The sequence below is a fragment of the Semicossyphus pulcher genome, unplaced genomic scaffold, assembly GCF_022749685.1.
Source record: "Semicossyphus pulcher isolate SPU_LCO1_2020_fin unplaced genomic scaffold, fSemPul1.0.p SCAF_8, whole genome shotgun sequence".
Lineage (NCBI taxonomy): Eukaryota > Metazoa > Chordata > Actinopteri > Labriformes > Labridae > Semicossyphus > Semicossyphus pulcher.
In genome coordinates, this window is record NW_027211759.1 from 24,894,271 (window position 1) to 24,916,602 (window position 22,332).

The 22,332-nt window shown below is 42.2% G+C and overlaps 1 protein-coding gene across 7 annotated transcripts in view; it reads right to left on the reverse strand.

Moving 5' to 3' along the window:
• ndrg4 (NDRG family member 4) overlaps positions 1-22,332 on the reverse strand; it is a 56,635-nt gene that overhangs the window by 15,005 nt on the left and 19,298 nt on the right. For 3 of the 7 annotated variants that reach the window (XM_069686373.1, XM_069686372.1, XM_069686369.1), the window contains 3 exons: positions 14,233-14,323; positions 12,369-12,527; positions 8,362-8,400 (listed from right to left, as the gene is read on the reverse strand). In XM_069686373.1, coding sequence (XP_069542474.1) covers positions 8,362-8,400; positions 12,369-12,527; positions 14,233-14,310 — 276 coding nt within the window. In that variant the 5' untranslated portion in view covers positions 14,311-14,323. Of the gene's footprint in view, positions 1-867; positions 1,095-8,361; positions 8,401-12,368; positions 12,528-14,232; positions 14,324-22,332 lie in introns of those variants that run through there. The other 4 variants (XM_069686370.1, XM_069686374.1, XM_069686375.1 and 1 more) reach the window with 4 other exon arrangements.

Here is a 22,332-nt window from a genome sequence, read left to right on the forward strand (position 1 = left end):
GCCAGATTATCTCTCTATTACTTCAGCATCAACATGCATGTTATCTGTGATCAGCTTTCTAATTTGAGGCAGTTACTGCATCAGCGGCTTTGTTCGCAGTCTGGTCTCCGTGAGCGGATCCTGATAAACACGAGGACACGTCTCACAAACACAACGGCTCCTGATGACCTTCAGTTCACAAGATCGCAAATCCAGCTTTTCAAAATAATAAGCATCCTTTTTTTATGCTCAATGGCGACATGATGATTGGGTTTATTTGATTTTAATGTGACCTAAAGATTAAAGAAAGAGCAAAAATCTTTGCTGCGTCACAGAGCAACTAGGAATATACAGTATAACGCAATAAAGTCATTCCCCTCTCTCTCTCTCCTTTCTCCTTCTCACACACCTCATCCGTTTCAAGGTTGCCAAAATGGATGATACTGCAGGAGGATTAATACTTCCTCTACACACACACACAAACACACACACACACGCGCACTCATGTGTTGATCCGCAGAGGTATGTGCATCATTGCAGAGCATCCATGTTGGTGAGCTTAAGTGTGTCAGTGGGCCAGAGTCAGAGAATGACCCATCATATGACACTGACGCTGCAGTTTCTCCCCCTCCACACACAATATACACACAGACAATCCAAACAGTCTCTGCAGCACAGCCACGTTTTGTTTACTGCTAGTTAAATTGGATCTGAATATGACATGTATTTATTATTTTTGCAAAGAAATTTTAACATTGGAGGCAACACAAGCAGCTCCAAAATCCTCATCAGACAAATTGCAAAGACCAAAAACTGTTTCCTGACAACACGTCCAAACACATGCACTCTCACTGCGGTGCATTATACATCCTTTAATCACACACTCACCCCGTCCCAGCACTCAGGCATGGCTCCACAGTATCTGTACTCTCAGCTGATAAAGAAGAGGAGGAAGAGGAGGGTGCAGACAGGCAGACGAGCAGCCAGGCCTCTCCGGGTTAAAGGGACTAGGTCCTGGTGATCACTTGCCGTGTGATGGAGAGCTGGATGTTCAATGCTGCAGAGTCTTTGTCTGCTCGCCTCGATTCCCACCCTCGCTCTTAAGCTCGGAGCTGCAGCCCTCCTCCCCCCTTCTCCTCCTCACGCTCCATACACACACAACAGGGTGTGGGGCCGGCTGGAGATGATTTGCTCAGACTAGGCCCACCCCCTGCACAGGATTGGTCAGCTGTGTTGTCAGTCTTCAGTCTGAAGGCATGCTCTCTCTCATCAGCATCACTGCACAAGTTTGGATGTTTCTGCTTCTTTCCGCTGCGCCCTGTGATGTTCCAGCCTTTTGGCAAAAACACACCAGCTGCGGTTCATGAATTAGACGTAATGAGGCCAAATCTTGACAACAGATATTAGGAGACCTGTGCTGTTATTCTGCTGATGGCCTGTTTATAACGTGACGCAGCAGTGGATACATTCAAGTGCTATCATCACACCGGGATTATTAAGAGTTTATAACGTCACACTGTTCACGACTCAGGTTCTACATACATCACACTTGTTTTAGCGCCTTTAAAGCGGGACCAGAGCTGCACTAACACAGACTTTCTTTTTTTTTTTTTTCTGTGGAATTACTGTGATGTCGAACAGCCGAACTCTGACTCACACATTTGCGTCTGTAACAGAAAAAGAGCGTCCACAATTAGGGAAGCAGTCGTAGCATGTTAGCTGTATTACACCTTGCATCTCTCAACACTATTATGAACTCTACAGTAAATGAGTCCATTAAATGTATATAAGCTCACTTTTAGTTGTGTTTAGTTCATCTGTCATATAACACAACAAACCCTGCGCGTAATCACAGTCAACAAACTTCAGGAACTTTTTTGTTCAATAACTAGATTTTGAACAGTTTGCCACTTCGCAGAGGCACCATCCTGCTGTCATTACGCGTGTCGACACGTGCTCAACCTTCCCTTTAATGTCTGCATGAGATGCACGAGGCTTTCAAGTAACATTATTTTAAACCCAAACAAAGTAGGACGGAAGATCGGGGTTGGATTCCCGTCTGATGCCAAATTTCAACAATGACTGATTATTTTAAACCACACCATGATGTTTTTCCGAAACTCGATTATCTACTGTTTTTTGTCTGATGCTAACCACACACAGACCACTTTATACAAACAATGTGTTTATATCTCTCGCCATTCCTCCTCTACTCTGTTACTGGTGGTATGGTATGAACCAAAGACTGTATAAAAAGATGGACGACATGACAGCTCCCTAAAAGTGAAGCCAAAACATTTTGAGCGCCCCCTGCTGACTGGCTGTAGAATAGGTCCTAAAGCCCGCCTTCTCCATGTTAACAGATGGGACATGAGTCAAACTAGAAAATCAAAATACATGCCAAATACATTTTTCTCAAACATGGTTTCTGTCATTACAGCTAGTTATTTTCATGCTGATTTACGTCCAAGTGTTTATTTTTCTGACAAGTTTATTTTTAATTAGTTATTTGATGCTGTTAAAATAATGATTGACAGCTCTGTTGACAAATACGGCTCCTGCATCAGTTCCGGATTATTAGGGTAGAGAAGGAACGGCGAGACAAATATAACAAAAACAATCACTACAGTCATTTCCATATCTGTGAATGTTAACCTCAGACCAACACAAAGAAGGTGTTCTGCTGTTAAACATGCCGCCGTGCGGGATCCTTTTGGTAAGCAGAAGTGGCTACGGCCGTTCCACTCTCGTCGATCTCTACTGCGCAGTCTCTGGCTCCAAATGACGTCACCATCGCAAGATGGCAGCGCCTATCTCAGGGGCTACTTTAGCATCACTTTCGTACAGTGAGAAAAGATGGTGATCTACACATACAGTAATTGGTTTAAATCAGGAAAAAAGATGTTACCTTGTGTGTCTGTATGAGACGCTGTGACAAAGCATTAGTCCGATTACATTGCATGTACGGGGGTTTGTAGACCGACTCCCACTATGTTTATGGTGATTTAAAGGCCACAGGAAAAAGAAGGAGGAAGCACTTTTAGCTTCAGTAGTGTGATGTATTTAAGCATGAAGAAGAGTATGTGGACTGGGTTTAGTGACAAGCAGAGATACTGTACATAGTGTAGACTTCATAGACTGTTCTCCCACCTGAACTTCCCTCACTTGCATCATCACGACAAGAAGAAGAGGATGAGAGAGGAATTAACCAATTACAGAACAATCATGCTATTTTTGACACTGACATCAAACACACACCTCCTCTACTAGATCACAGGCTACTGGCCAAAGGTCATTTTTATCACAATTCATCACATCCATTTACATTAGTCAGAGTTTATCTTTAGGAATAAAAGGAGTAATAAATTAATCATTAACATTGCAGGACAGAATTAGACATTAAAGGTTCTTTGGTTTGAATCTGACTTTTAGGTTGAGTCAACATAAACCCTTAACATTGTTTTTGATTTTCTTTTTTCTCCTTCATGTCGAACTTTGTGTCCTTATTTTAGTTTTAAACATTCTTTAAAAGAAGGTCATGATGATTGCCTTCATTATAAAAAGAGAGAATCAAAGTAACATAAAGGTAAAAGTCAATTTAATATAACGAACATGTCTTTTGTCTCTTCATTGAAGTCCAACAAAAACAGCACAAATCCACTTTAGTTTAAATCAAATATAATATTGAGGTTTACGTGTACGTGCACTTTCACTTGACTGCAATGGTGTCACAGAGACCACCAGACACACACACTTTCACTAACGCACACACACACACACACACACACACACACACACACACATACACTCACACAGTCCCTCTCTGTGCTCTGGTGTCATTTAGCAGCCTGGCCCTTTGTTCTGCCTCTTCAACCCAAAATCTCTCCCCCTTTTCTCTCCCTCTATCCCCTCTTGTCTCTCTCCATCTATCCCCCCTTTTCCTGTTGATAGAACAGGCAGTGCGCTGACTCAACTTTAAACGCCACTCTTTGCTGTCCCCCTCTTCTCTCTCTCTCTCTCTGACTTTGTCCCCTTTTCCTCCACAGAGGAGATTAACTCTCTCCCAGCTGATTCAGCATCACTCCATCTATTTCAAACACACAATCTCTGCACAGCCAGCGTTTGACAGACAGCCGTGGGTGGGAGACGGGCCCAAAAGAATAGGTTGGAAATGTGGATGATAACTGACTTTGTCAATTTAAATTCATTACATTTAAAAAATTATTAATATGAAATCATCAGCATTCATTTACAGTTTATTTTTTTGGACTGTACAGCGCCTTTCTAGTCCTCTGACCACTCAAAGCTGCTTTTACACTACATGTCACATTCACCCATTCACACACTGATGGCAGACGCCTAAATGCCAATCTCCAATCAGTATCTATGCACATTCATACCTGATGGCTCTGCCACCGGGAGCAATTTGGGGTTCAGCGTCTTGCCCAAGGACACTTCGACATGTGACTGCAGCAGTCAGGGATCGAACCCCCAACTTTCCGACTGAGACACGGACGACCACTAAACCACAGCCGCCTCTATCTGTGTCTGTACTTTCTGCTGTAGTGCTGCCTCTTCCTATCTTGTTAACTGTAATATATGCAGTGCTTTAACACCTCCCCAAGCCAGACGCGCACACACATACAGTCACACATGTCAGCGCCACTCTTATTTTAGACCATGATGTAGCTGTGATATATTGTGCTTATAACTGTAAGAAGCTGTAATGCCTCTTATAGAACATGTGTGAGGTAACTTTGACATGGACTTTTTAGTAAGACGATAAGACGAAGTTGATGCCTTTAAATAACCTGTATTGTGTAAAATGTAAGTCCGTCTGTCTAAGTTGTAAGATAATTGATAAGTTGCACTGTCACTGAAAAGGAGTACTCCACGACTTAAGCATTGCACTCCTAGAACAGCAGGACCAGAGACTATAAAAGAGGTGGACCTAGCCTCCATGACGTCAACTGTTGTTTTTTGGACTACCGCTTTGAAGCCTCCAGATAAACAAAGTAGTTTATAGATTAGATTTACGAAGTGAAGCAACCTTGTGGAACGAAGTGGACTCGCTGCTCACTGGCACACATCATCGGAGGGAGGGCAAAAGTAAATGAAATAACCGAGTAACTTTAAAGAAAAACTGACAACAATCCTGACTCATCTGTAGAATGCCTACAAATAAATTATTCGATGTATTAGAAACCCAAAACTAGCTAAAAAGCCCGCTGGTGAGCGCAGACTCCGATATTGCCCAGCCCTAACTTGCAGTAATTACCTAATATTACATCATAACCTCAATACCTCAATAGTATGTGGCTGACCACATCATGTCAATGTGCAATGTGCGCAATGTGTTACAAGGACCGTCCTTATGAGGCCGATGACAACGTATTTGAAAGCAGGTGCACGCTGCGGACGTAGGTGAGGACAGTCGAGGAGCAGCGGAGGAGCAGCCCCGCCTACTTCCATGAACAAAGTATCCAGAGCCGTATAGAGAGAGAGTCGCGTCAGTGGAGGACCAATATGCTCCATGATCCACCATTGCGATGTCGCAACTCTCTCTCTCGCTACGGTTCTGAAAGTACTGTCACTCAGTCAGTCAGTCAGTTACTCAGTCACATACAGACCCATGTGTAGGGCAGTCAGCCAATAATAATAACAATAATGGATAACTACATGGGGGCTCCCTGGACTTAATATGCATGATCTTAAGATCTTATAAATCAATCCTAAAAATATCTGGTCATAAACATACATTTGACTCACTGTAGAGTTCTCTGACAAATGAGCATTTGTCAGATTTTGCACACAATTTATAGTTCATGAGTGAAACAAGGTATGACCTTCAATTTGAACTCACTGACCTGCTGCAGGGATCATTTGAATGTCAGGTTTTATGAATAACTACATGACTGAATTAACCTTTCGTCATGAGTTCTATTGTTTAGTTTTGTATTTAATGTATTGTGTTCTTGTCTCGATTTAGTCGTGTTTAGTTATGTAATTCATTTCTCTTTCATTGTTTAGAGATCATTTCCTGGAGTTCACTGTCACAGTCTTGAGTTTGGTTTTTAGTGTTTCCTGTTTTATTTTGTAGTTCTGGCCCCATGTGTGTCATGTCTTGTTTTACTTCCTGCCTTTGTGTGTTTACCCTCCTTTCGGAGTGGCTGCGTTCGAAATGCCATACTATATACTACATACTACACTACATGCTATATACTGCATACTGTGTTCAGCGGTAGAATGTAGTATGGAGGAGCTTTTCAAATTAATTTTGCAGTATGCTACACCAGACGGAAGTTAACAATAACTGCTTCTTTAGCTAATAGCGCACCCTTCTGCTGGAATGCTGCTGCTGTCTGTCATTTCAACTGCTGTTGTAATGGTCCAGCGCTTTGCATTGTGGGATACAGTAGGCGAGGTAGACTGGTCCGATGCATCATTTAAAAAAAAGTTTAAACCATTTTTTCTGTAATTTCCTTTCCTTCAAGAGCTTTCCATTATTTGTAACATAGTAAACACTTTGTGATTAAAACAATGAGATTGATGCAGAACCTTTATCTCCTTGCAGCTAGTAACAGAAACAACGCAGCAGTGTAATTATTGAAGTGTCAGGATGAAGTGCAAAAGAGTGAAAAGAGAGGTGTTTAATGAGAAACGTCTCATCACTCACAACACATCTCTGACTGAAATAAACCTGCAGTTAGTTATGTGTGAAGCTCAACTTCTTTTTAAGTAGAGCTCTTATCTAACTGATGACGTAATGGTTCATACACGCTTATAATTTGAAGGGGTCAAATACTCTGCAACTGTTACAGTAGCTGAGAAGAGTAAAAATAATCATTGATTTTAATCCATATTTATCAAATTAATACATTTTTTTATTAAATACTAAGCTGTAATTTATGGTGGCTTACATGGTGCTGGGAGTAGGGCACCTAAACAGAACGTGGCTTTTATTTTCTTAAATGCTTTGACTTTTATTTTAAACAGCCTCTTCAGCTCTTTGCTGTTTACTGCTTGTAGAAAGAGCTTGCATAAGCTTCTGTTCAGGGAGCAGCTGGCCAGGGTTTCATACACAGTATCATTGTTTGTTAGGGAGGTGCTAGCTTACAGTTTGCACTAACAGCAGTGCTTTCATGTACATAATCAGCAGTACTTCATGTTAGAAATACTGCTCATTGGAAATCTGACGCTCACAGAGAAATGGAAGTGTTAAAAGTAAAACTAATCAAGGTTGACCTAATGTTAAAGACTTTAACCTGTCAGACTGATCAGCCCTACGTTGCAACCAATGAATGCAAAGCTGAGCTCAGGTGTCCTCAAACAGCCACCACAATCCTGAAGTAAAGTGTAAAAAGGAATACGTTACCCTTTATGCCACAGACTCATGCTGTGTTTGAAATCGGATATTATATACAACATACTGCATTTGGCGGTAGTATGTAGTACAGAGCTGTTGAAATTTATTTTACAGCGCCATGTGCCAGTTTCCGGTTTTGGAAAGCGGAAACAAACCATAGCCTACCGATAGCAAAAAGCTGCTTCTTTAGCTATAGCGCCCCCTTCTGCTCTTCAGGAATGCTGCAGCCATCTGCCATTTCAACTGCCGTTGGCCCAATCCCAATCTCCACACTCACAGACTTTGAGGCGCGTTCCCTTTAAGTGCGTGAGTGCTTAGTGTTGTCCCACTGGCAGATCAGCAAGTGTGTGAGGGCTCTGACGCAAACTTTACAATGCCAAATTTAAAAAAAAATGAAAAAATGAAAACAATGCATGGACAGCTTTTGTTTTTTGCTTTGTTTGCATACTACATACTATATACTACATTTTGGCCAAATCAGTACGTACTGCTAGTATAGTATGGTATGTCGAACACAGCCTTAGTAGTCTTTTGTGACACAGAGTTACAATATAATAAAGTAGGAAACACAAGCAAATCTGTCCAGTGCAACCAAACAACTTTAAAGGTCATACCAGTGCAGAAAGTTAACACTGAAATGTACAAACTGAGAAAAATATAAAAGCATCTATCACATGTCTTCATAGAGCAAAGGTATCCTGCAGTGTGAATCTCACCTTGATAATGCTTGTGATTTTGACAGATGTAATTAAAGCTTCAATTTCTTGTATTCTTATATTAAGCCTTGTGAAATGACTGATAACTGTCTTCCACTTTGCTCTTTTTCTTTTCTCTCAAGTAGTCATCATGTTTACCCAAGTGAGCGAGCATGAAGAGATAATAAACAAAAAGAAATAAGACGGATAATAGACGGCAAGAACACGAAGACGAGGAGCACTGATAATAAAGGTAACAGGGAGGAGAGAGAGAGAGTCAGGCTCAATCTCTAAATAACAGCAGCACAAATTAACTCCTACCTTCCAATCCCCCGCCGGCATCAGCTGTTCACAGCTCTCCTGCAGAGACAAACAAGCAGAGACACAGAGGAAAAACATAAATGAGAGGGAGTCTGAACTTAAACACACTTTCTCCTCACAGATTAAAGGTTTCATCCACTGTCGGAGCTGAAGGCTGCTAGGCCTACATCAGAGCACAAGCTGTGCACTGTAGGTCCAAACCACAGACAGAAAAACTCAGTTTCCCAGAAGCACCTACAGTTTATGATGCTCAACTGTCCCTGAACATATGCAAAAATGTATGTTAAATATATTAAATATAACATCTGCTCACTTTGTTGGCACAAAATCTTTCTTTCTTTTTTGAATTAGAAATCCAGCAAATAAGTAGTGCACTGCATACTTTACAGAGAATGGTTAAAGTTGATGCAACAGAGGTTGAGATTGACCGACTTGTAGTCCCTATAAACTGAATCCCTGTGACAGACGATCAACAGTGGCTAACCATAGACATGATATACTCTGTGTCCCAATCCAGGGGCTGCAGCCTTCGAAAGCGTATTTGAAGGCAGACTGCGTCACAGCTGCACGTCGAATGCTGTCCCAATTCGAAGGCTCCTTCAGATGCTGCCAACAAATGCGTCCCCCTTTTTCCCGGGCCTCTAAGGATCCATTGGGTGCACCCTTCGCAGCCCAACGTACCCGAGAATTAAACGATTCAATTCAAACGAGATGGCGGTTTTTTACAGAGCCGAGGAATAAATGTTTCAATGAAAAAGTTTTTGGTTTCAACTCAATCGAATATCTAGCGTTACACATGTTTAAAAAACTGAAGGGCCCTTGAAACAAATCGTTTTAAAATAATAGTTTAAGTTACGTGACGTTAGTTATGCTAGCTAGTTAGCATGCTAGCTACCTGTTGCTAGGCGACAGGAGCTGCGTTTAGTGACGTAAGGTTAAGGTCGGGAACAGCTGGTAACGCAAACAGGATATCCTCCGTAGATCAGACCGTCTCATTTCAGTTCGGCAAATGGTCCATCCTCCATAGACCGCCTCCTTCAAAGGCTGCAGCCCCTTGATTGGGACACAGCTATAGGCCTTTGTAGTTGAACATCTAAACTGCTTACTCATCACAGTAGACACAGTAAACAAATATCGTGATACGTTCTATGATGACACTGGGTCCTTAGGCTTTGAGACCCTCATAAATAAACATGCCTTTAATTTTGTTTGCTTTCTGTGTTTTTTGTTTGGAAAGTTATTTTTCAAGGCTGAGTAGCACTATTCATTAAATCCATATTCATGGCTAAATTGCTGGAGTGCTCCTTCAAAGGTTTCTGAGTGTTTCTAATTCTAGAGAGACATTAAAAATAATTTACTGAAGTGCTTTTGGGAGACTGATGGGAAACAAATCAGCTGTAAAAAGTGAGGCAGGATGGTGTCTTTTACACAGGATGAGAGAGAAAACAGCAACCAGATTCCCCGAACAGCAAGTCACTTCATCTCGTCATCTGTGTCTGTAAACCAAGACGAGCTGGGGCCAATGATCAGGGCATAAAAATACGAGTTTTGTATCCGGCAGTGGATAGTTGAGTCACAATATCTGCGAGCCAGTCTGATTCCTTGGCTAACCAAAATAGATTTAAAATTTCAGAGGCGCTGATTGATGACAAGCTGACTTCAATAGAAGAGACAGTTGTGCCGGCGCCACTCAAAGCTCCAGTATTTCAACAAAAACACTGAATTTCAGGCAAATCATTTTGTGGATACAAATCTTGAAGTAAATGTAATTAATGTTGCGGTGCTCACTTTTTGAGGAATCTGGTCTAAACCTTCGTTTAAGCAGAGATGTACTCACATAAAACAGGCTTTCATCCTCAGCTGATGTGCTGGAAAATGACACATGCCAACGAACAACGTTTCAACGCGTCATTTTTCAACTCAGCAGTTAGAGTTCACTTAACCTTTGTTATGACAGCACATGCCATTTAACAGCTTGTTCCTACTCTGCTGCCTTTGTAAAGCTCATAGCAGAGCAGGAGCATCTGGAAATCTGAACAATAAAGAAATTAAGGAAACGTACATGAGGTTAGACAGCAGTCGGAACTGTCAGACAGATGGTTTAAACACTGCTTCCTTGTTAAACATGCATGAGGAAGGTTTGAGTTAGTTTTAAAGACATGTGAGTTCTGGAGATATCTGAAAGAAAACGTGACAGGATTAAAGACAGATACAAAGTCAAAAGGAAAGGTTGTGGATAACAGTTGAGGGAAAATGTGTAAAGAAAATTTAAGTTGTTAACAGTGAAGACTGGAAAAGAAAGGACACTCCACTATGTGAACAGAGTCAGATCAGGGAAACACCTACAGAGAGAAAGATGTCACTAAAAACCAGCGGACCTGAAGCTGCCCTACAGAAGAACATGACTCCAGATAATATTGAATGAGCTTTTCCAATATACCACTGTATCATAGGCTGAGCATCTGAAGATGTGCGGAGGGAGAATCCAATACACTGATTTTCTATTTCAACAGAAATGTGCATCTGAAAGGGCAACTTCAGTCCCTGTGGGTTTCATGCAAATGGCTCATTGTTTTCAGAGGGAAAATGTTGGTGATGACAGTACGGTGGTCGGACCAGCAGGTGGCACTCTTCTCCTTCTTATGACTCCCACCCCGAAGCAGTGCATGAAGGCTGTGAGTACTGTGTGAGTCTCTTGTTGTGTATTCTCATGGAAAAACATGTTCCATTTTCTTGTAGTAAGGTGTCTGAGAGATAGATTCTTCTTTGAATCCACTGTAATGTAAAGCTTAAAGATGGTCTGAGTCGTCCTTCAGCCAGGAGTAAGCCCAGGTGATCCTTCTGGCTGTGTATTGTGCAGTGCTGCACATACATAGGGTGCTGTCATGCTGTGCTGGACTCTAGCTGCGTTGCATTTGCTGCTTTGATGTGTTTCTTCGCCTCTGATCTCAGAGTGTCTGTCTTGAGGCTAGTTTAGTAAATGTAGATTTTGCCCCAGATTTTAGGATTTCAAAAGGAAGCCTCGGTTGAAAAGCAGGGTTACTGTAGCACTACCTTTAATTCATTAGAATAACAGCAAGTTGCAGTAATGCAATGTCTCATTTCCACAGCGAGATACAGCTCGACTGAACTCATCTGTCTTGGAACTGTTCATTTTTAGTTTTCAATCTGCAACAGTCATGCCTTCAGTGCCTGGTACTTTTGTTTTCACCTCAGCCGAGGTTCCAAGCGACCTGAGCTGATATTCAAGGTGGTGTGTCTCAAAGAGTGAGAACATTTTAAAAAGTAATAAAATAATGTATAGCTAACAAAACATGCAGATTTTTACTTTCATTATGTCATGAAAGGTTCCTGCTTGTGTATGCAGCAACGTTGTAAAAATTGAAAGACCTGGAAGACAGCATCCATATTAAATACGTAACTTATAATGATGTACAGTACAGTTCCTGCCTGTGTTTGTACAGACCCGACCACCACTCTGTATTTTGGTAGAGCACTCTTTGACGGCAAGTTTGCAAAGACTGAAAGATCTGCCGTACAGATTATGAGCATTTTACTATGTAGCTAAATGTACAAAGCTAAAGTTCAACAAGTAAATTATGTAAAGTTTCTCAGATGCTCAGTTAGAAGCCGCCTTCAGAAAGCAGGAACGCAGTGGAAAACCAACTAGAGAAAGTACTAATACCAGTTCCAAGCAAGTGGAGTTGAGTAGAGCTATACTATGATGTACGGAAATAATAAAAATGCTGCAACTATAGTAATAATACTAGAAATACTGCAACAGTTAAATACAATGTTTTGTCATCATAGTAACTGCATAACCTCTGTGCAGACACTGGGGGTTACCAGCAGTTAACAGGAGTTAGTGTCTGCCATGTGTCTGTATCATGAGTTAGTGTCTGGAGTTTTCAGTGTTTCTGAGCTGTATTTCAAGTCGGCATTGTATGTGTGTTTGATTCAGTGGTCTGGCAGATGTTTCTGCTTGGTCTGGTGGTTCTGGTAGTTACCGGGAGGACCCCGCTGGTCCGACGGCGGGTCTGGCGGAGCCAGTGCCGTGCGATGACATGCCAGCGGTGAGGGGGGCGGCTGGGGGGAGGGGGTTGGTTAAGGGGCACGGGGCTGGCAGGGCGCGCTAACCCCCCTGATGCCTCCTCTCCTTTATCCTGCTGTGTTGGGAAGACAGAGCAGCAACATCCGTAAACAAAACATGTGAAAAACACCATTCATGATTCATTTTCTGATGCAATGTTTATGGGAGTCGTAGAAACTGGCTCAGTGATCCTCTAAACCTTGACAGCCAGAGAAGAGACTTCTGGCCTCACTTCCCTTCATTTGTGCTCCAGCAGCACCAGAAAGCTCAAGTCCTAGATTTGTACCCTTCTTTGATCAGGAATAGAGGAACAGGTTGTGGGTGGAGCTGGATTAGACTGTCCACATGCAACGCAATGAGGAATACTCTGCATTCATGCCATATGGGAAACTCTGTAAAAGCTTCTTTAAACACATCACTATCGGTTTATTTCTTGATTGCTGAACATAAAGCTTCATATCAGTTTGAAAACCTGCAAGCTTATGAATAATTGCTTTTAACCATCAGGACATCACTGTTAAACCCATATGAAGTGAATGCAGCATTTGCCAACATGACTCTCAGTGAGTCAGAGCAGAGTGTTAGCAGTGTTTTGTGCCAGGAGGTAATCACACAGTAAGTGCTCTAAAAGGTCACACTCTTGCACAACACCAGAGCTACTGACTTTCAATGAGCTGAGAGGGAGAGAAGAAGAATACAAAACGGCAAGAGTTTCTTCCCTGATGTCATCTGCATCAGTGCAAACATGCAACTGGATCGACCCGTGGCAGTCGATGGCCTCGATTATTTACAGGCAGTGACTCGTTATGAGCGGGCCTGATGACCTTTTGCTGGATCAATAGCAGAATTAGTCATACATATTGACCCACAGAATGTAAGGGCACTTCTAATGAGCTACTGAGTCAAACAAACACTGACCCACTGTATTTAGCGGGTGCACGGCTTCACTGCAGACACAACGACCGAGTGAGTCATGGCTGACATTATCAGTGAGTGGCTTCACTGATTCCTCCAGCAGAAACAAGTGGTTCATCAGAGGCTGAAGAATACTTCTCTCTTATTATTGATGGTTCAATGTGTTATTTTCATGCTGTTCTGGGCAGTAACGATTTTTGCCACCTTTTTGCTTTGTACAATAATAAAAACAACCATCTCTGATATTCATTCCCACTGCCCTCTGATGGAGCTCCCTTTATCTACCTTCATAATTTTTCTTACAAGAATAAAAACACTTCCTGTCACTTAGAAAGGACTGTTTGAAAAGTTAAAGGAGCAGATTAGTCTTCCTCAGGCATAAGTCTTGCCTCTTAAAGTTGCATTACACTGATTTGGCTCGTACCCAAGATTTCCATCATTTCTACGAGTGGCTCTCAAACATCCAAAAGCGCCTGATTCAGCCACAACCTGTTGCTTCGGTAATGGATAAGTGGACTGGAATAAGTGGCCTTTATGTAACCGCCCACTGCCTATTCTCTGCTCTGTGTTTACTTCCCTCTTTGTCCTCCACCTCTCCCTCGCAGCTTAAATGAGCTTTCATCTTTTTACAGTGTTGTTATCAAAGTCACACGGTTGGATGGATTCATTATTATCCACCTCCGCTGGTAAACAAGCACATTGTCTAATTATAAGGCTTCAGAGCTAATGAGCATAAACATCTCTGTCTTAATGCATCGAGAGCCTCAGAGTGTTGTGCACAGACATCATAGCATGTGAGCACTCAGGACAGGAGGGTACAGTAAATGGCAGAGGACACACGGGGTGCATAAACCAGGCGGACTGACCATGTCTGAGTCGGCTCCTCGCTGCTCCGGCAGCAGGGGCTTCTCCTCCGTGAACTGCTGCTCCTTCATCCCCGCCATCCTGGACAGCAACCTGCAATCACCATGGCAACACGCACAAAAACACACACACACACACGCATCTTAGGTTACACTATGATTTCATCATGCAGACTGCTGTCAGTGTTTACTTGAAAAAAAACAAAAACAACTCAGGCACTTGCACTTCTTTCAGTGAGTTAAATGAAGATGGCGGTTCAGTTTCAAGTTAATGGAATGAAGAAGTCCTTCATGGAGTAATTCCACAAATCTTCATTGTGAAATTATAGAAGGAATCAGATAACTGGTAACGATAACGAGATGAAATCAAGATGGGAATTAACTGCAAACCTGCACTAAATGTATTACAAGCTAACTGATTAAAAATCTCTCTCTCTCTCGATCTCTCTCTCGAACACCAACATTTATTCAATTCCTCCCTGAGTCCAAGCAGACATTGTGTCAAACTTGAATATGTTCCCACCAGGTGTTCCTGAAGATATTAAGTCAACCAGAATGGGACCTCTGAGAAGAGTGACGGAAGGCTTTCGCCAGCATGGAGGCATAAAGACTTCATGTTACAGAACCGGCTGTGCCTAAGAAGCAACCTAGTAAAGGTAAATCCTTTCCAACATTAAAAATGCTCTGCTGGTTTTCTTGTACCCAATGTGTGTTTACATCCAGCATTACTCACAAAAATGCACTCTGTGTATATTTATGGCCTCAAAAATCATGTTAAATGTATGTTCCTGTTTTAAACCCACTGGTCCATCTCAGTGTGTATTGTTAGTAACATTTAGTGATGCAGTGCTGTGTTATTTCCTGCTGTAAGTTTGACCCAACTTACAAGAGGGACACTGTGTAGACCTACTGAAGTAATTCAGATTTCACATCAATCCCTGATAGATAGTCTGGGCTGACCAATCTCCATCTTTTCATAAAGTTTAAAACAAAGAAACCACATTTAAGTAATGTTCTGCCCTCGTTAATAAAATAACAAAGACACACTCCAAGTTGAAGTCCACAATGATGCCTACTGACCTACTAAAAAGGGAGTTAGAGTTTGTAAGTGCACATACTACTGCTTCAAAGTTACAAGAGGACTGGGGCTGTATCAAGCTCCAATTAAACTGGCCTCATGTGCATGGAGGCACATACACAGTCATAACACACAGTAATACACAAGGACACCATTACCCTCCTACACATCAACACGCACACACAGAGTGGGGTCAGACAGTGTCAGTACACTGCTCGAGGATGGCCTCAGTCCAAAAACACTGGAACACAGAAGAACACGACATCACCACACACACTTACACACACACTCACACAGTTTATATTTAGCATCTATTGACATTACATCACCTGACTGAGGTACTGTTGGGCTCAGTACTACATGTTCTAACTGGCCGTTTTTTTTTAACATTCAATACTCTGGGCTACTTTTTTCTCTTCATAAAATATAGATATTAAAGATATTATATCAATAGAATTACCAAACCAAAATTCTATGTAATGAAAAACCTCCTTTCCAGCCACAAACCTAGATCTTGTTAGCCAAAAAGACAGTCAGTCTGCTAAACAGTCACTAGCTGATTTTAATCAGCTCTTCCTAGCTAGCGAGCTAATGTTAGCTACATGTCCATGAGTTGATTCAAAACTTCACATTATCTACAGCAGTTGGTTAAAAAGCTCAGTCTCAAGCGGATTCATATTATAAAAAGAAGCCTTAAATGTGCGCTTGATGGCTACATTTTATACTAAAAGACTAAAGATGAAACTGTATAATTGAAGTTAGTGTATTCATCCGTCAAGGACCCTGCTACGACTGTACAAAGTAAGCTAGTTAGCCAGGCATGCTAACTTTCTGAGTTTTAGAAGACAAGCACCCTGTTAATATATTTTTTACAATCTTTCTCCTGTTTTTTCTTTTTGTTGTCTGTAGAGTTGAAAAAGACCCCATCTTCCAAACTCTTCTGACATTAACTGTGACTCTTGAGACTGCCCTATGCATCAATGTGACATTATTTTTAGCCTAATGCCGGAAAAAAAACAATGTAGAATGCACACCACCTTGGCATGCAGAGACATCCAAAGTTTGACTGGCATACAAATACAAATCATGTTTGACAAAGGGGTTAAGTTAGTTGTGAAATGTATCTAAAAGGTCATAGATCTAAAACACATGATTTTCCATCATTAGCAACAACTGTGTTTGGGCTGTGTAGCACTTACTTGCTTTGCGTAAAGGAGGTATTCGTACTCAGAGTTACATATGGCAATAGCAGGTGTTCAGTGTGGAAAGTGGGAATGACAGAGGCTCAATTTTCAAGATTATTTTGGAGCTGTTGGTTTAAGATAAAAAAGCAACATAATGTTGTTTTAGGGGAAGACAGGTGAAAGGTAATTTATCCAAGAAAACAAAACCACATTTTTAAACTCACCACCAGCGATGTCTGTCACAGTCAATCTCCCCTGTTCCTCTTGAACAGTAACATTCCCACTTCCATAGGTCCCACTCACCAGATGCCCTCACTCTTTCTCTCCTTTTTCCATCTACACACCTGATCACTGTTGTAATCAGCCCTGGAGTTGACCTGACCTTCCCTGACCTCACCTGTCTCACATAAACTCGTTAGCCTTGTGCCATAGATACCACATCATGTTCTGTTTCATTGTCAGTGGGCTACTTCTGTCATATAGATTGTTTTTATTTAGGACCTGCTTTCGTGCCATCTACCTGTCTGTCTACAGAACCGTTTTACCAGCCTTCTTTACCACAAATACCTGACATTAAGTTTTCTTTCACATTGCACTAGTCACTCTCTGCAATCAGTTGATTGTAGAGTCTTTGGATCATCCAGATTTACATTAAGTCATCCTTTTTGACTATTTCAAATGTAAGTGTCACATCAGCAGTCATGTCCAAGTTTTCCCTTGTGTTTCAACTGTTCCCTGTGTCTCTTGTGCCCACCTGTCTGTGTGCTTGTGTGTATGTGGCGCTCCTTGTTCTGTTTCCTGATCGCTGCTTGATCACACACTCTTGCATTCTTCCAGTCTCATCCCTCTGAACTATATCTGCCCTGGACCTCAACTCACGCATCACTGGATCATTGTTTCAACCACTGTTGTCGTCTAATGCTTCAGGGCATTCTGAGTCCTTCTGGTATGTTTTGTTTTTTCTTGTGCGTTTTGAAGTTAGTCCTTTTTTCTTCCCTCCTGTGCTCGAGGATCACCTCCACATAGCCTGTCTGTCTCTCTCTTTACTCTGTGTCTGGGTTCACTCCACGTATCACAACAGTAAATTCTTTTCGCAGCACAAACAACATTCCATTCACCTTCGTTGAACTGAGGAGGTAGGAGACATTTTACAGATATCTCAAAACCAGTGAAAATAAAACCCAATCTACAGACTCTCTCAGGATAAAGGTTGTATAAACCGTTCACACCTCTCCTTCTTTTCCCTCATGTGTCCTTCCCCTCTTTTCTCTCTCTCCAACCTCATTTGTCCTCTATTGTCTCTCTCTACCCTTTCTGGCAGGCGAGCAGCATAATCTGTGTTTTTATCTGACACCCTTAAAGAGACAAAGCCCAGATGCCACTTAGAGCCCCTGCACACAGCTGATGAAGTGTGCGTCTGTGTGTGTGACCTTACAATGAGAGAGCCGCTGCTTACAAGCAAAAATCCACCCTTAGAAATACACCATCATAGAACAGATTCTAAAAGCAAAGGTCTACCTGTCGAAGCTAATATGTCACTGGCCAAAGACTTTGACTTCAAATGAGCTGCCTTTCACAACAGTGTTAACAGGTTAATCATCCCGAGAGCCTCTTTCATGCATCCAAAGTTTTAGTAAGTAAATTGATTTTTGTGTCCACTAGGTGGCTGTTAAAATACTGCCAAAGTTGGACAAAGGCATCTTGTAATAGCCAACTGTCAGGAAGGCCCATCTCCATCTCCAAGTGAAGAGTTTGTTCCCATCTGTATACTTAATGAGATAGTTTTGTTTTACGTGTGCTTCTTCGGTCATTTGTGTTGCCGTTTTGGTTGCCAGTGTAGCAACAGTTCTTGAATAGATGTGCTACGTCGGAGGCTAATCACCCGCTAAGTTAGTAGCCCTTCCAGTGGGTTATGTGAAACTCTTTTTATTTAAAGTCAAAATGAAAGTGGGCATACTTTAAACATCACCAGTAAAACTTTGTTTCTTTTAGAATCGTTGATGTGTTTTTAACAATTCATGTGGGGACTCTGGGTTCATACAAATCGCCGTATATATAGATGGACGACGCGTCTCCATCTGCTCCCATTGTACGGAATTGGCACCAAAATAGCCCCCGTGATAGGCGCTGCCATCTTGCGATGATGACTTCATATGGAGCCAGAGTCTGCGCAGTAGAGATCGGCAAGTGCAGCTGCCGTAGCCACTTCCGCTAACTAAAACACACACTTAACTTACCGAAAAAACAGCAAGGATCCCGCACGCCGGCGTGTTTAACAGCAGAACAGCTTGTTTGTGTTGGTCTGAGGTTAACGTTCACAGGTATGGAAACTTCAATGACTGTAGTGATTGTTTTAGTTACGTTTCCTCTCGCCGTTCGTCTTCCACTCTGCAAATCCGGAACTGATCGGCTGCAGGAGCCGTATTTGTCAACAGAGCTGCCATCATTTTGACAGCATCAAATAACTAATTAAAAATAAACTTGTAAAAAAAAGTTACAGAGTAACAGAGTAGAGGAGGAATGTCGAGAGGAGACCTAACTACAACAATAACTACAGTCATTGAACTTTCCCTAACCGTGAATATCTGCTGTGGAACAATACAAGAAGCTGTTTTGCTGAGCGAGCTAAGGTGAGGGATCTTTGGATAGCAGAAGGGGCGGGACGTCAGTACAACTGCTGTAATGGATGCCAAACTTAAAATCTAAAAAGTCTTTTAATGACGCAGAGCAGCAGAAGGAAACATTTCAGCAAGCATTTCAGGCCTACTTTGGTGTTTCTGATGTGGGTGTGACTCTCTGGCCCTCTCTTCCCTCCTTTTTCATTACTTCTCTCTACCTTCCACGTTGCTCTCTCCCTCCCATTGCGACCAGTTTATTTATTAAATGGGAGAGTCTGACCTTTCTGAGGCCGCTGGAATGGAGCCATGAGGAGTATTAATGTGAGAACAAAGGGCAAACAACAGCACCTCTCCTCCTCCTGTTCCCACACTTTACTGTAAAGCTGTCTGTCTGCTCTCTGTCAGCACTTTCCTTGTTTATCGTCTCTTGGCTAGAATCTGTAGTCATTCAGTTTCTGCACCAAACCTGATACCTGGAAGCCCTTTCCCCAAATAATCCTCTCTTTAATCCTCCTTTTAACCGTGATGGACGAATAAGAAAGGGTCTAGCAACACCAAAGTCTGGCTCAGTGTTACCCCTCGATCCCACAGGATCTGTCTCCGGCACGTTTCGTCTGCGCCGCGTTTCTGGTCCGTCAACGGCGCGGACCCTTGCCCACAGGAAGCGTGTCTAGTCCGCAGCGCAGCGCTAGCCCAAGAACCTGGATTCGTTGTAACGATCTGCTCTGTTGAGCTTGACGCGTGTTTGAAGCGGCCTCTGTCAAAAATAGACCCGGCACGTATCTTTAGCTGAGCAGAGCGGAGATGCACTACTGGGACGCCCCGGAGACGGACCGCGGCGCGGAATCACGATCATTGACGCTGGAGACGGATCCTGTGGAATCGAGGGGTTAGTTTGAGAGTTTACAAATTGTTCAAATTGATTTCAGCCATTACATTTGTCCAGTTAAACAAAAAATGGAAGTGGCAAATTGTTTGAGCTGTAGCTAGCTTGTAAGATAGAAGAAAAGAGGAGATCTTCCTTGCACAATTTTGTCCACAGATATTTTCTCAAACATTTCACAATATTTCTTTCATTGTTGGTTGGTGTGGTAACGTAAGACACGTCGTTGTGTTTGTCCCATTCCAGGAGATCTTTTTGTTGTTGATTTTGTCCACAGGTCTAAGTTTTAATGGTTTAATCAGCCAAGTGTCATATCAGAAGTTAGTTAGGGGGGCCCAAAATAGGATTTTGAAAAGCAGGAAGAATATATAAGGTTTAGCCTATGTATATCCCAACACCTTTTGTCTCTTGGGTGTGCGCTCTTGTGACTGAATTTGCTGAAATCCAGAAGTAGCAAAGTTTCATGAGTGTCAAGAACATCAACTCTAGACTGTATAAAACAATTTGACTTAGCCTCTGTGATGTCACCAACTGGTTTGTCAGCTGCTATTTGGATGAGAGGATGGTGCTGGAGACAAGCGACGGGGTTGACAAACACCAAATTATCAAAGCTAAAGAGTCGGCATCCTTGGCTACTTGGCATGTGAATGAGCTTGTTAACCATCATATTTCCCAAACAGTGAGACACTATTTGTGGTGGTTTTAGTTTTCTATTTGTTAGACTAAAAAAGCTAAGAGTGTGTGTCGAACTTGGGTGGACTTGCTTGAGAAGAGTAAAAGGCTGAGTTACTTTGAATACCTTTGAATACTTTGAAGTCTTCTCATCACTATGACCTGTAATCATCTCTGCGGGGAAAAGCAAACAACAATCCTGACTTCTATTCTCGACCGACATATAAATCCTAGTACGAGACACACTAACAGTTAACAAGCCAGTTACGGAGAGCGCCTGACTGATGCCTGCCGATATGTGATAACATATCAATATAATTCCAGATTTTGGCAATAAAAGAACAGGAACTATTCAGACAGCCTGTTAGAACAATAAAATGCACAGCAAGCCAAGGTTAAGTTCAGTGTCTGGAGTGGTCATTTCAGATTATCAGACAGCTATTTCACCTACTTGTTGCTCAAAGAGACCCAACCCCAAATTAGAAAAATTAGACCAAAAGCGCCCTGTGTAGCAGGCTGCATGACTTGATTTTGGAGCCATCAGCGTCAAGCAACCTCTCAAGGATCTGCAGTTTTTGGCAATTCTGCGTGGACTTCCTTTCTCAGCTTGAGACCAACGTAATACCAGTACGCAACAGACACTCTGTGAACCTAATAAAGTTGAAATATAAAAAGAATTGGATGATGCACCCGCAGGTTGAACAGACAAAGAAAAGAGCTCCGCCTGTAGATACTTAATACACAGACATTTCACAGAAAATGAGCACTACCCTGCCTACATTCTTCAAGCTAGCACAGCAATGAGCACAGAGCATGAAGGATGTAAAAATAAATCCTCAAGGATTACCTCCTTATCCTTGTTTCACCTCCATAAATCCTGGTTTGTTCCCTCCTTTGATTTCTTACGTAACCGCTTCCCTTTATTTACAATTTTGGCTCCAGGACCATCCGTGTACATCGTGCCGGATTGTCTCTGAATTTGCATTCGTTTCAAGATGTTTTCTCCCCTCAGGCTGGTGTGCTCATGGATCCAGCAGAATGAAACTCAAATAGGGCATCCACTTATACAATGTATAGGCTTTCTGTCACTGCGCATTTAGTACCAGAAGTATAAAAAGGAAAATGTTATGAACTTTAGTTAGTTAACGCTAAGCTAGTCGCTAACCGTGTCTGTCTGCTGTTTGGAGGTGAGTTAGGAGTGGACAGTTGGTTTATCGAACCTTTTCTTGAACTGAAAACAGCTGAGGCATCTTGTCTGCTGCTTGCCTCTGTATTCCGTGCTGGTAAATCTCTGCCTGTTTAACTCTCCTGTCTCTGCTTCCTTTTGTTCCTTCGTGTTTTCCGATTCCCAATTTATCACCACTGTTTGACATTTGTCATTTTTCTCCAAAGCTTGTTTCCCTGCACCCTCCCTCCTTGTCTCTCAGCAGCATCTCTTCTAACCTTCTCTTATTTTAGTTCTTTCGCTCTGGATTCTTCTCTCTCATCCTCCCATCTTTCTCTCATCATTTCACCCAATCTCATCCCTCTTTTCCTCACCGTCTAAATTCATTCTGACATGCTTATGCAACACATCTGGTTGTGAAATCAATCACCATTGCATTACACCGGCTATATTTGGCCAGATGACGCCACTGCTGCCAGTGGAAAGATACCAGTGCTGCCTTC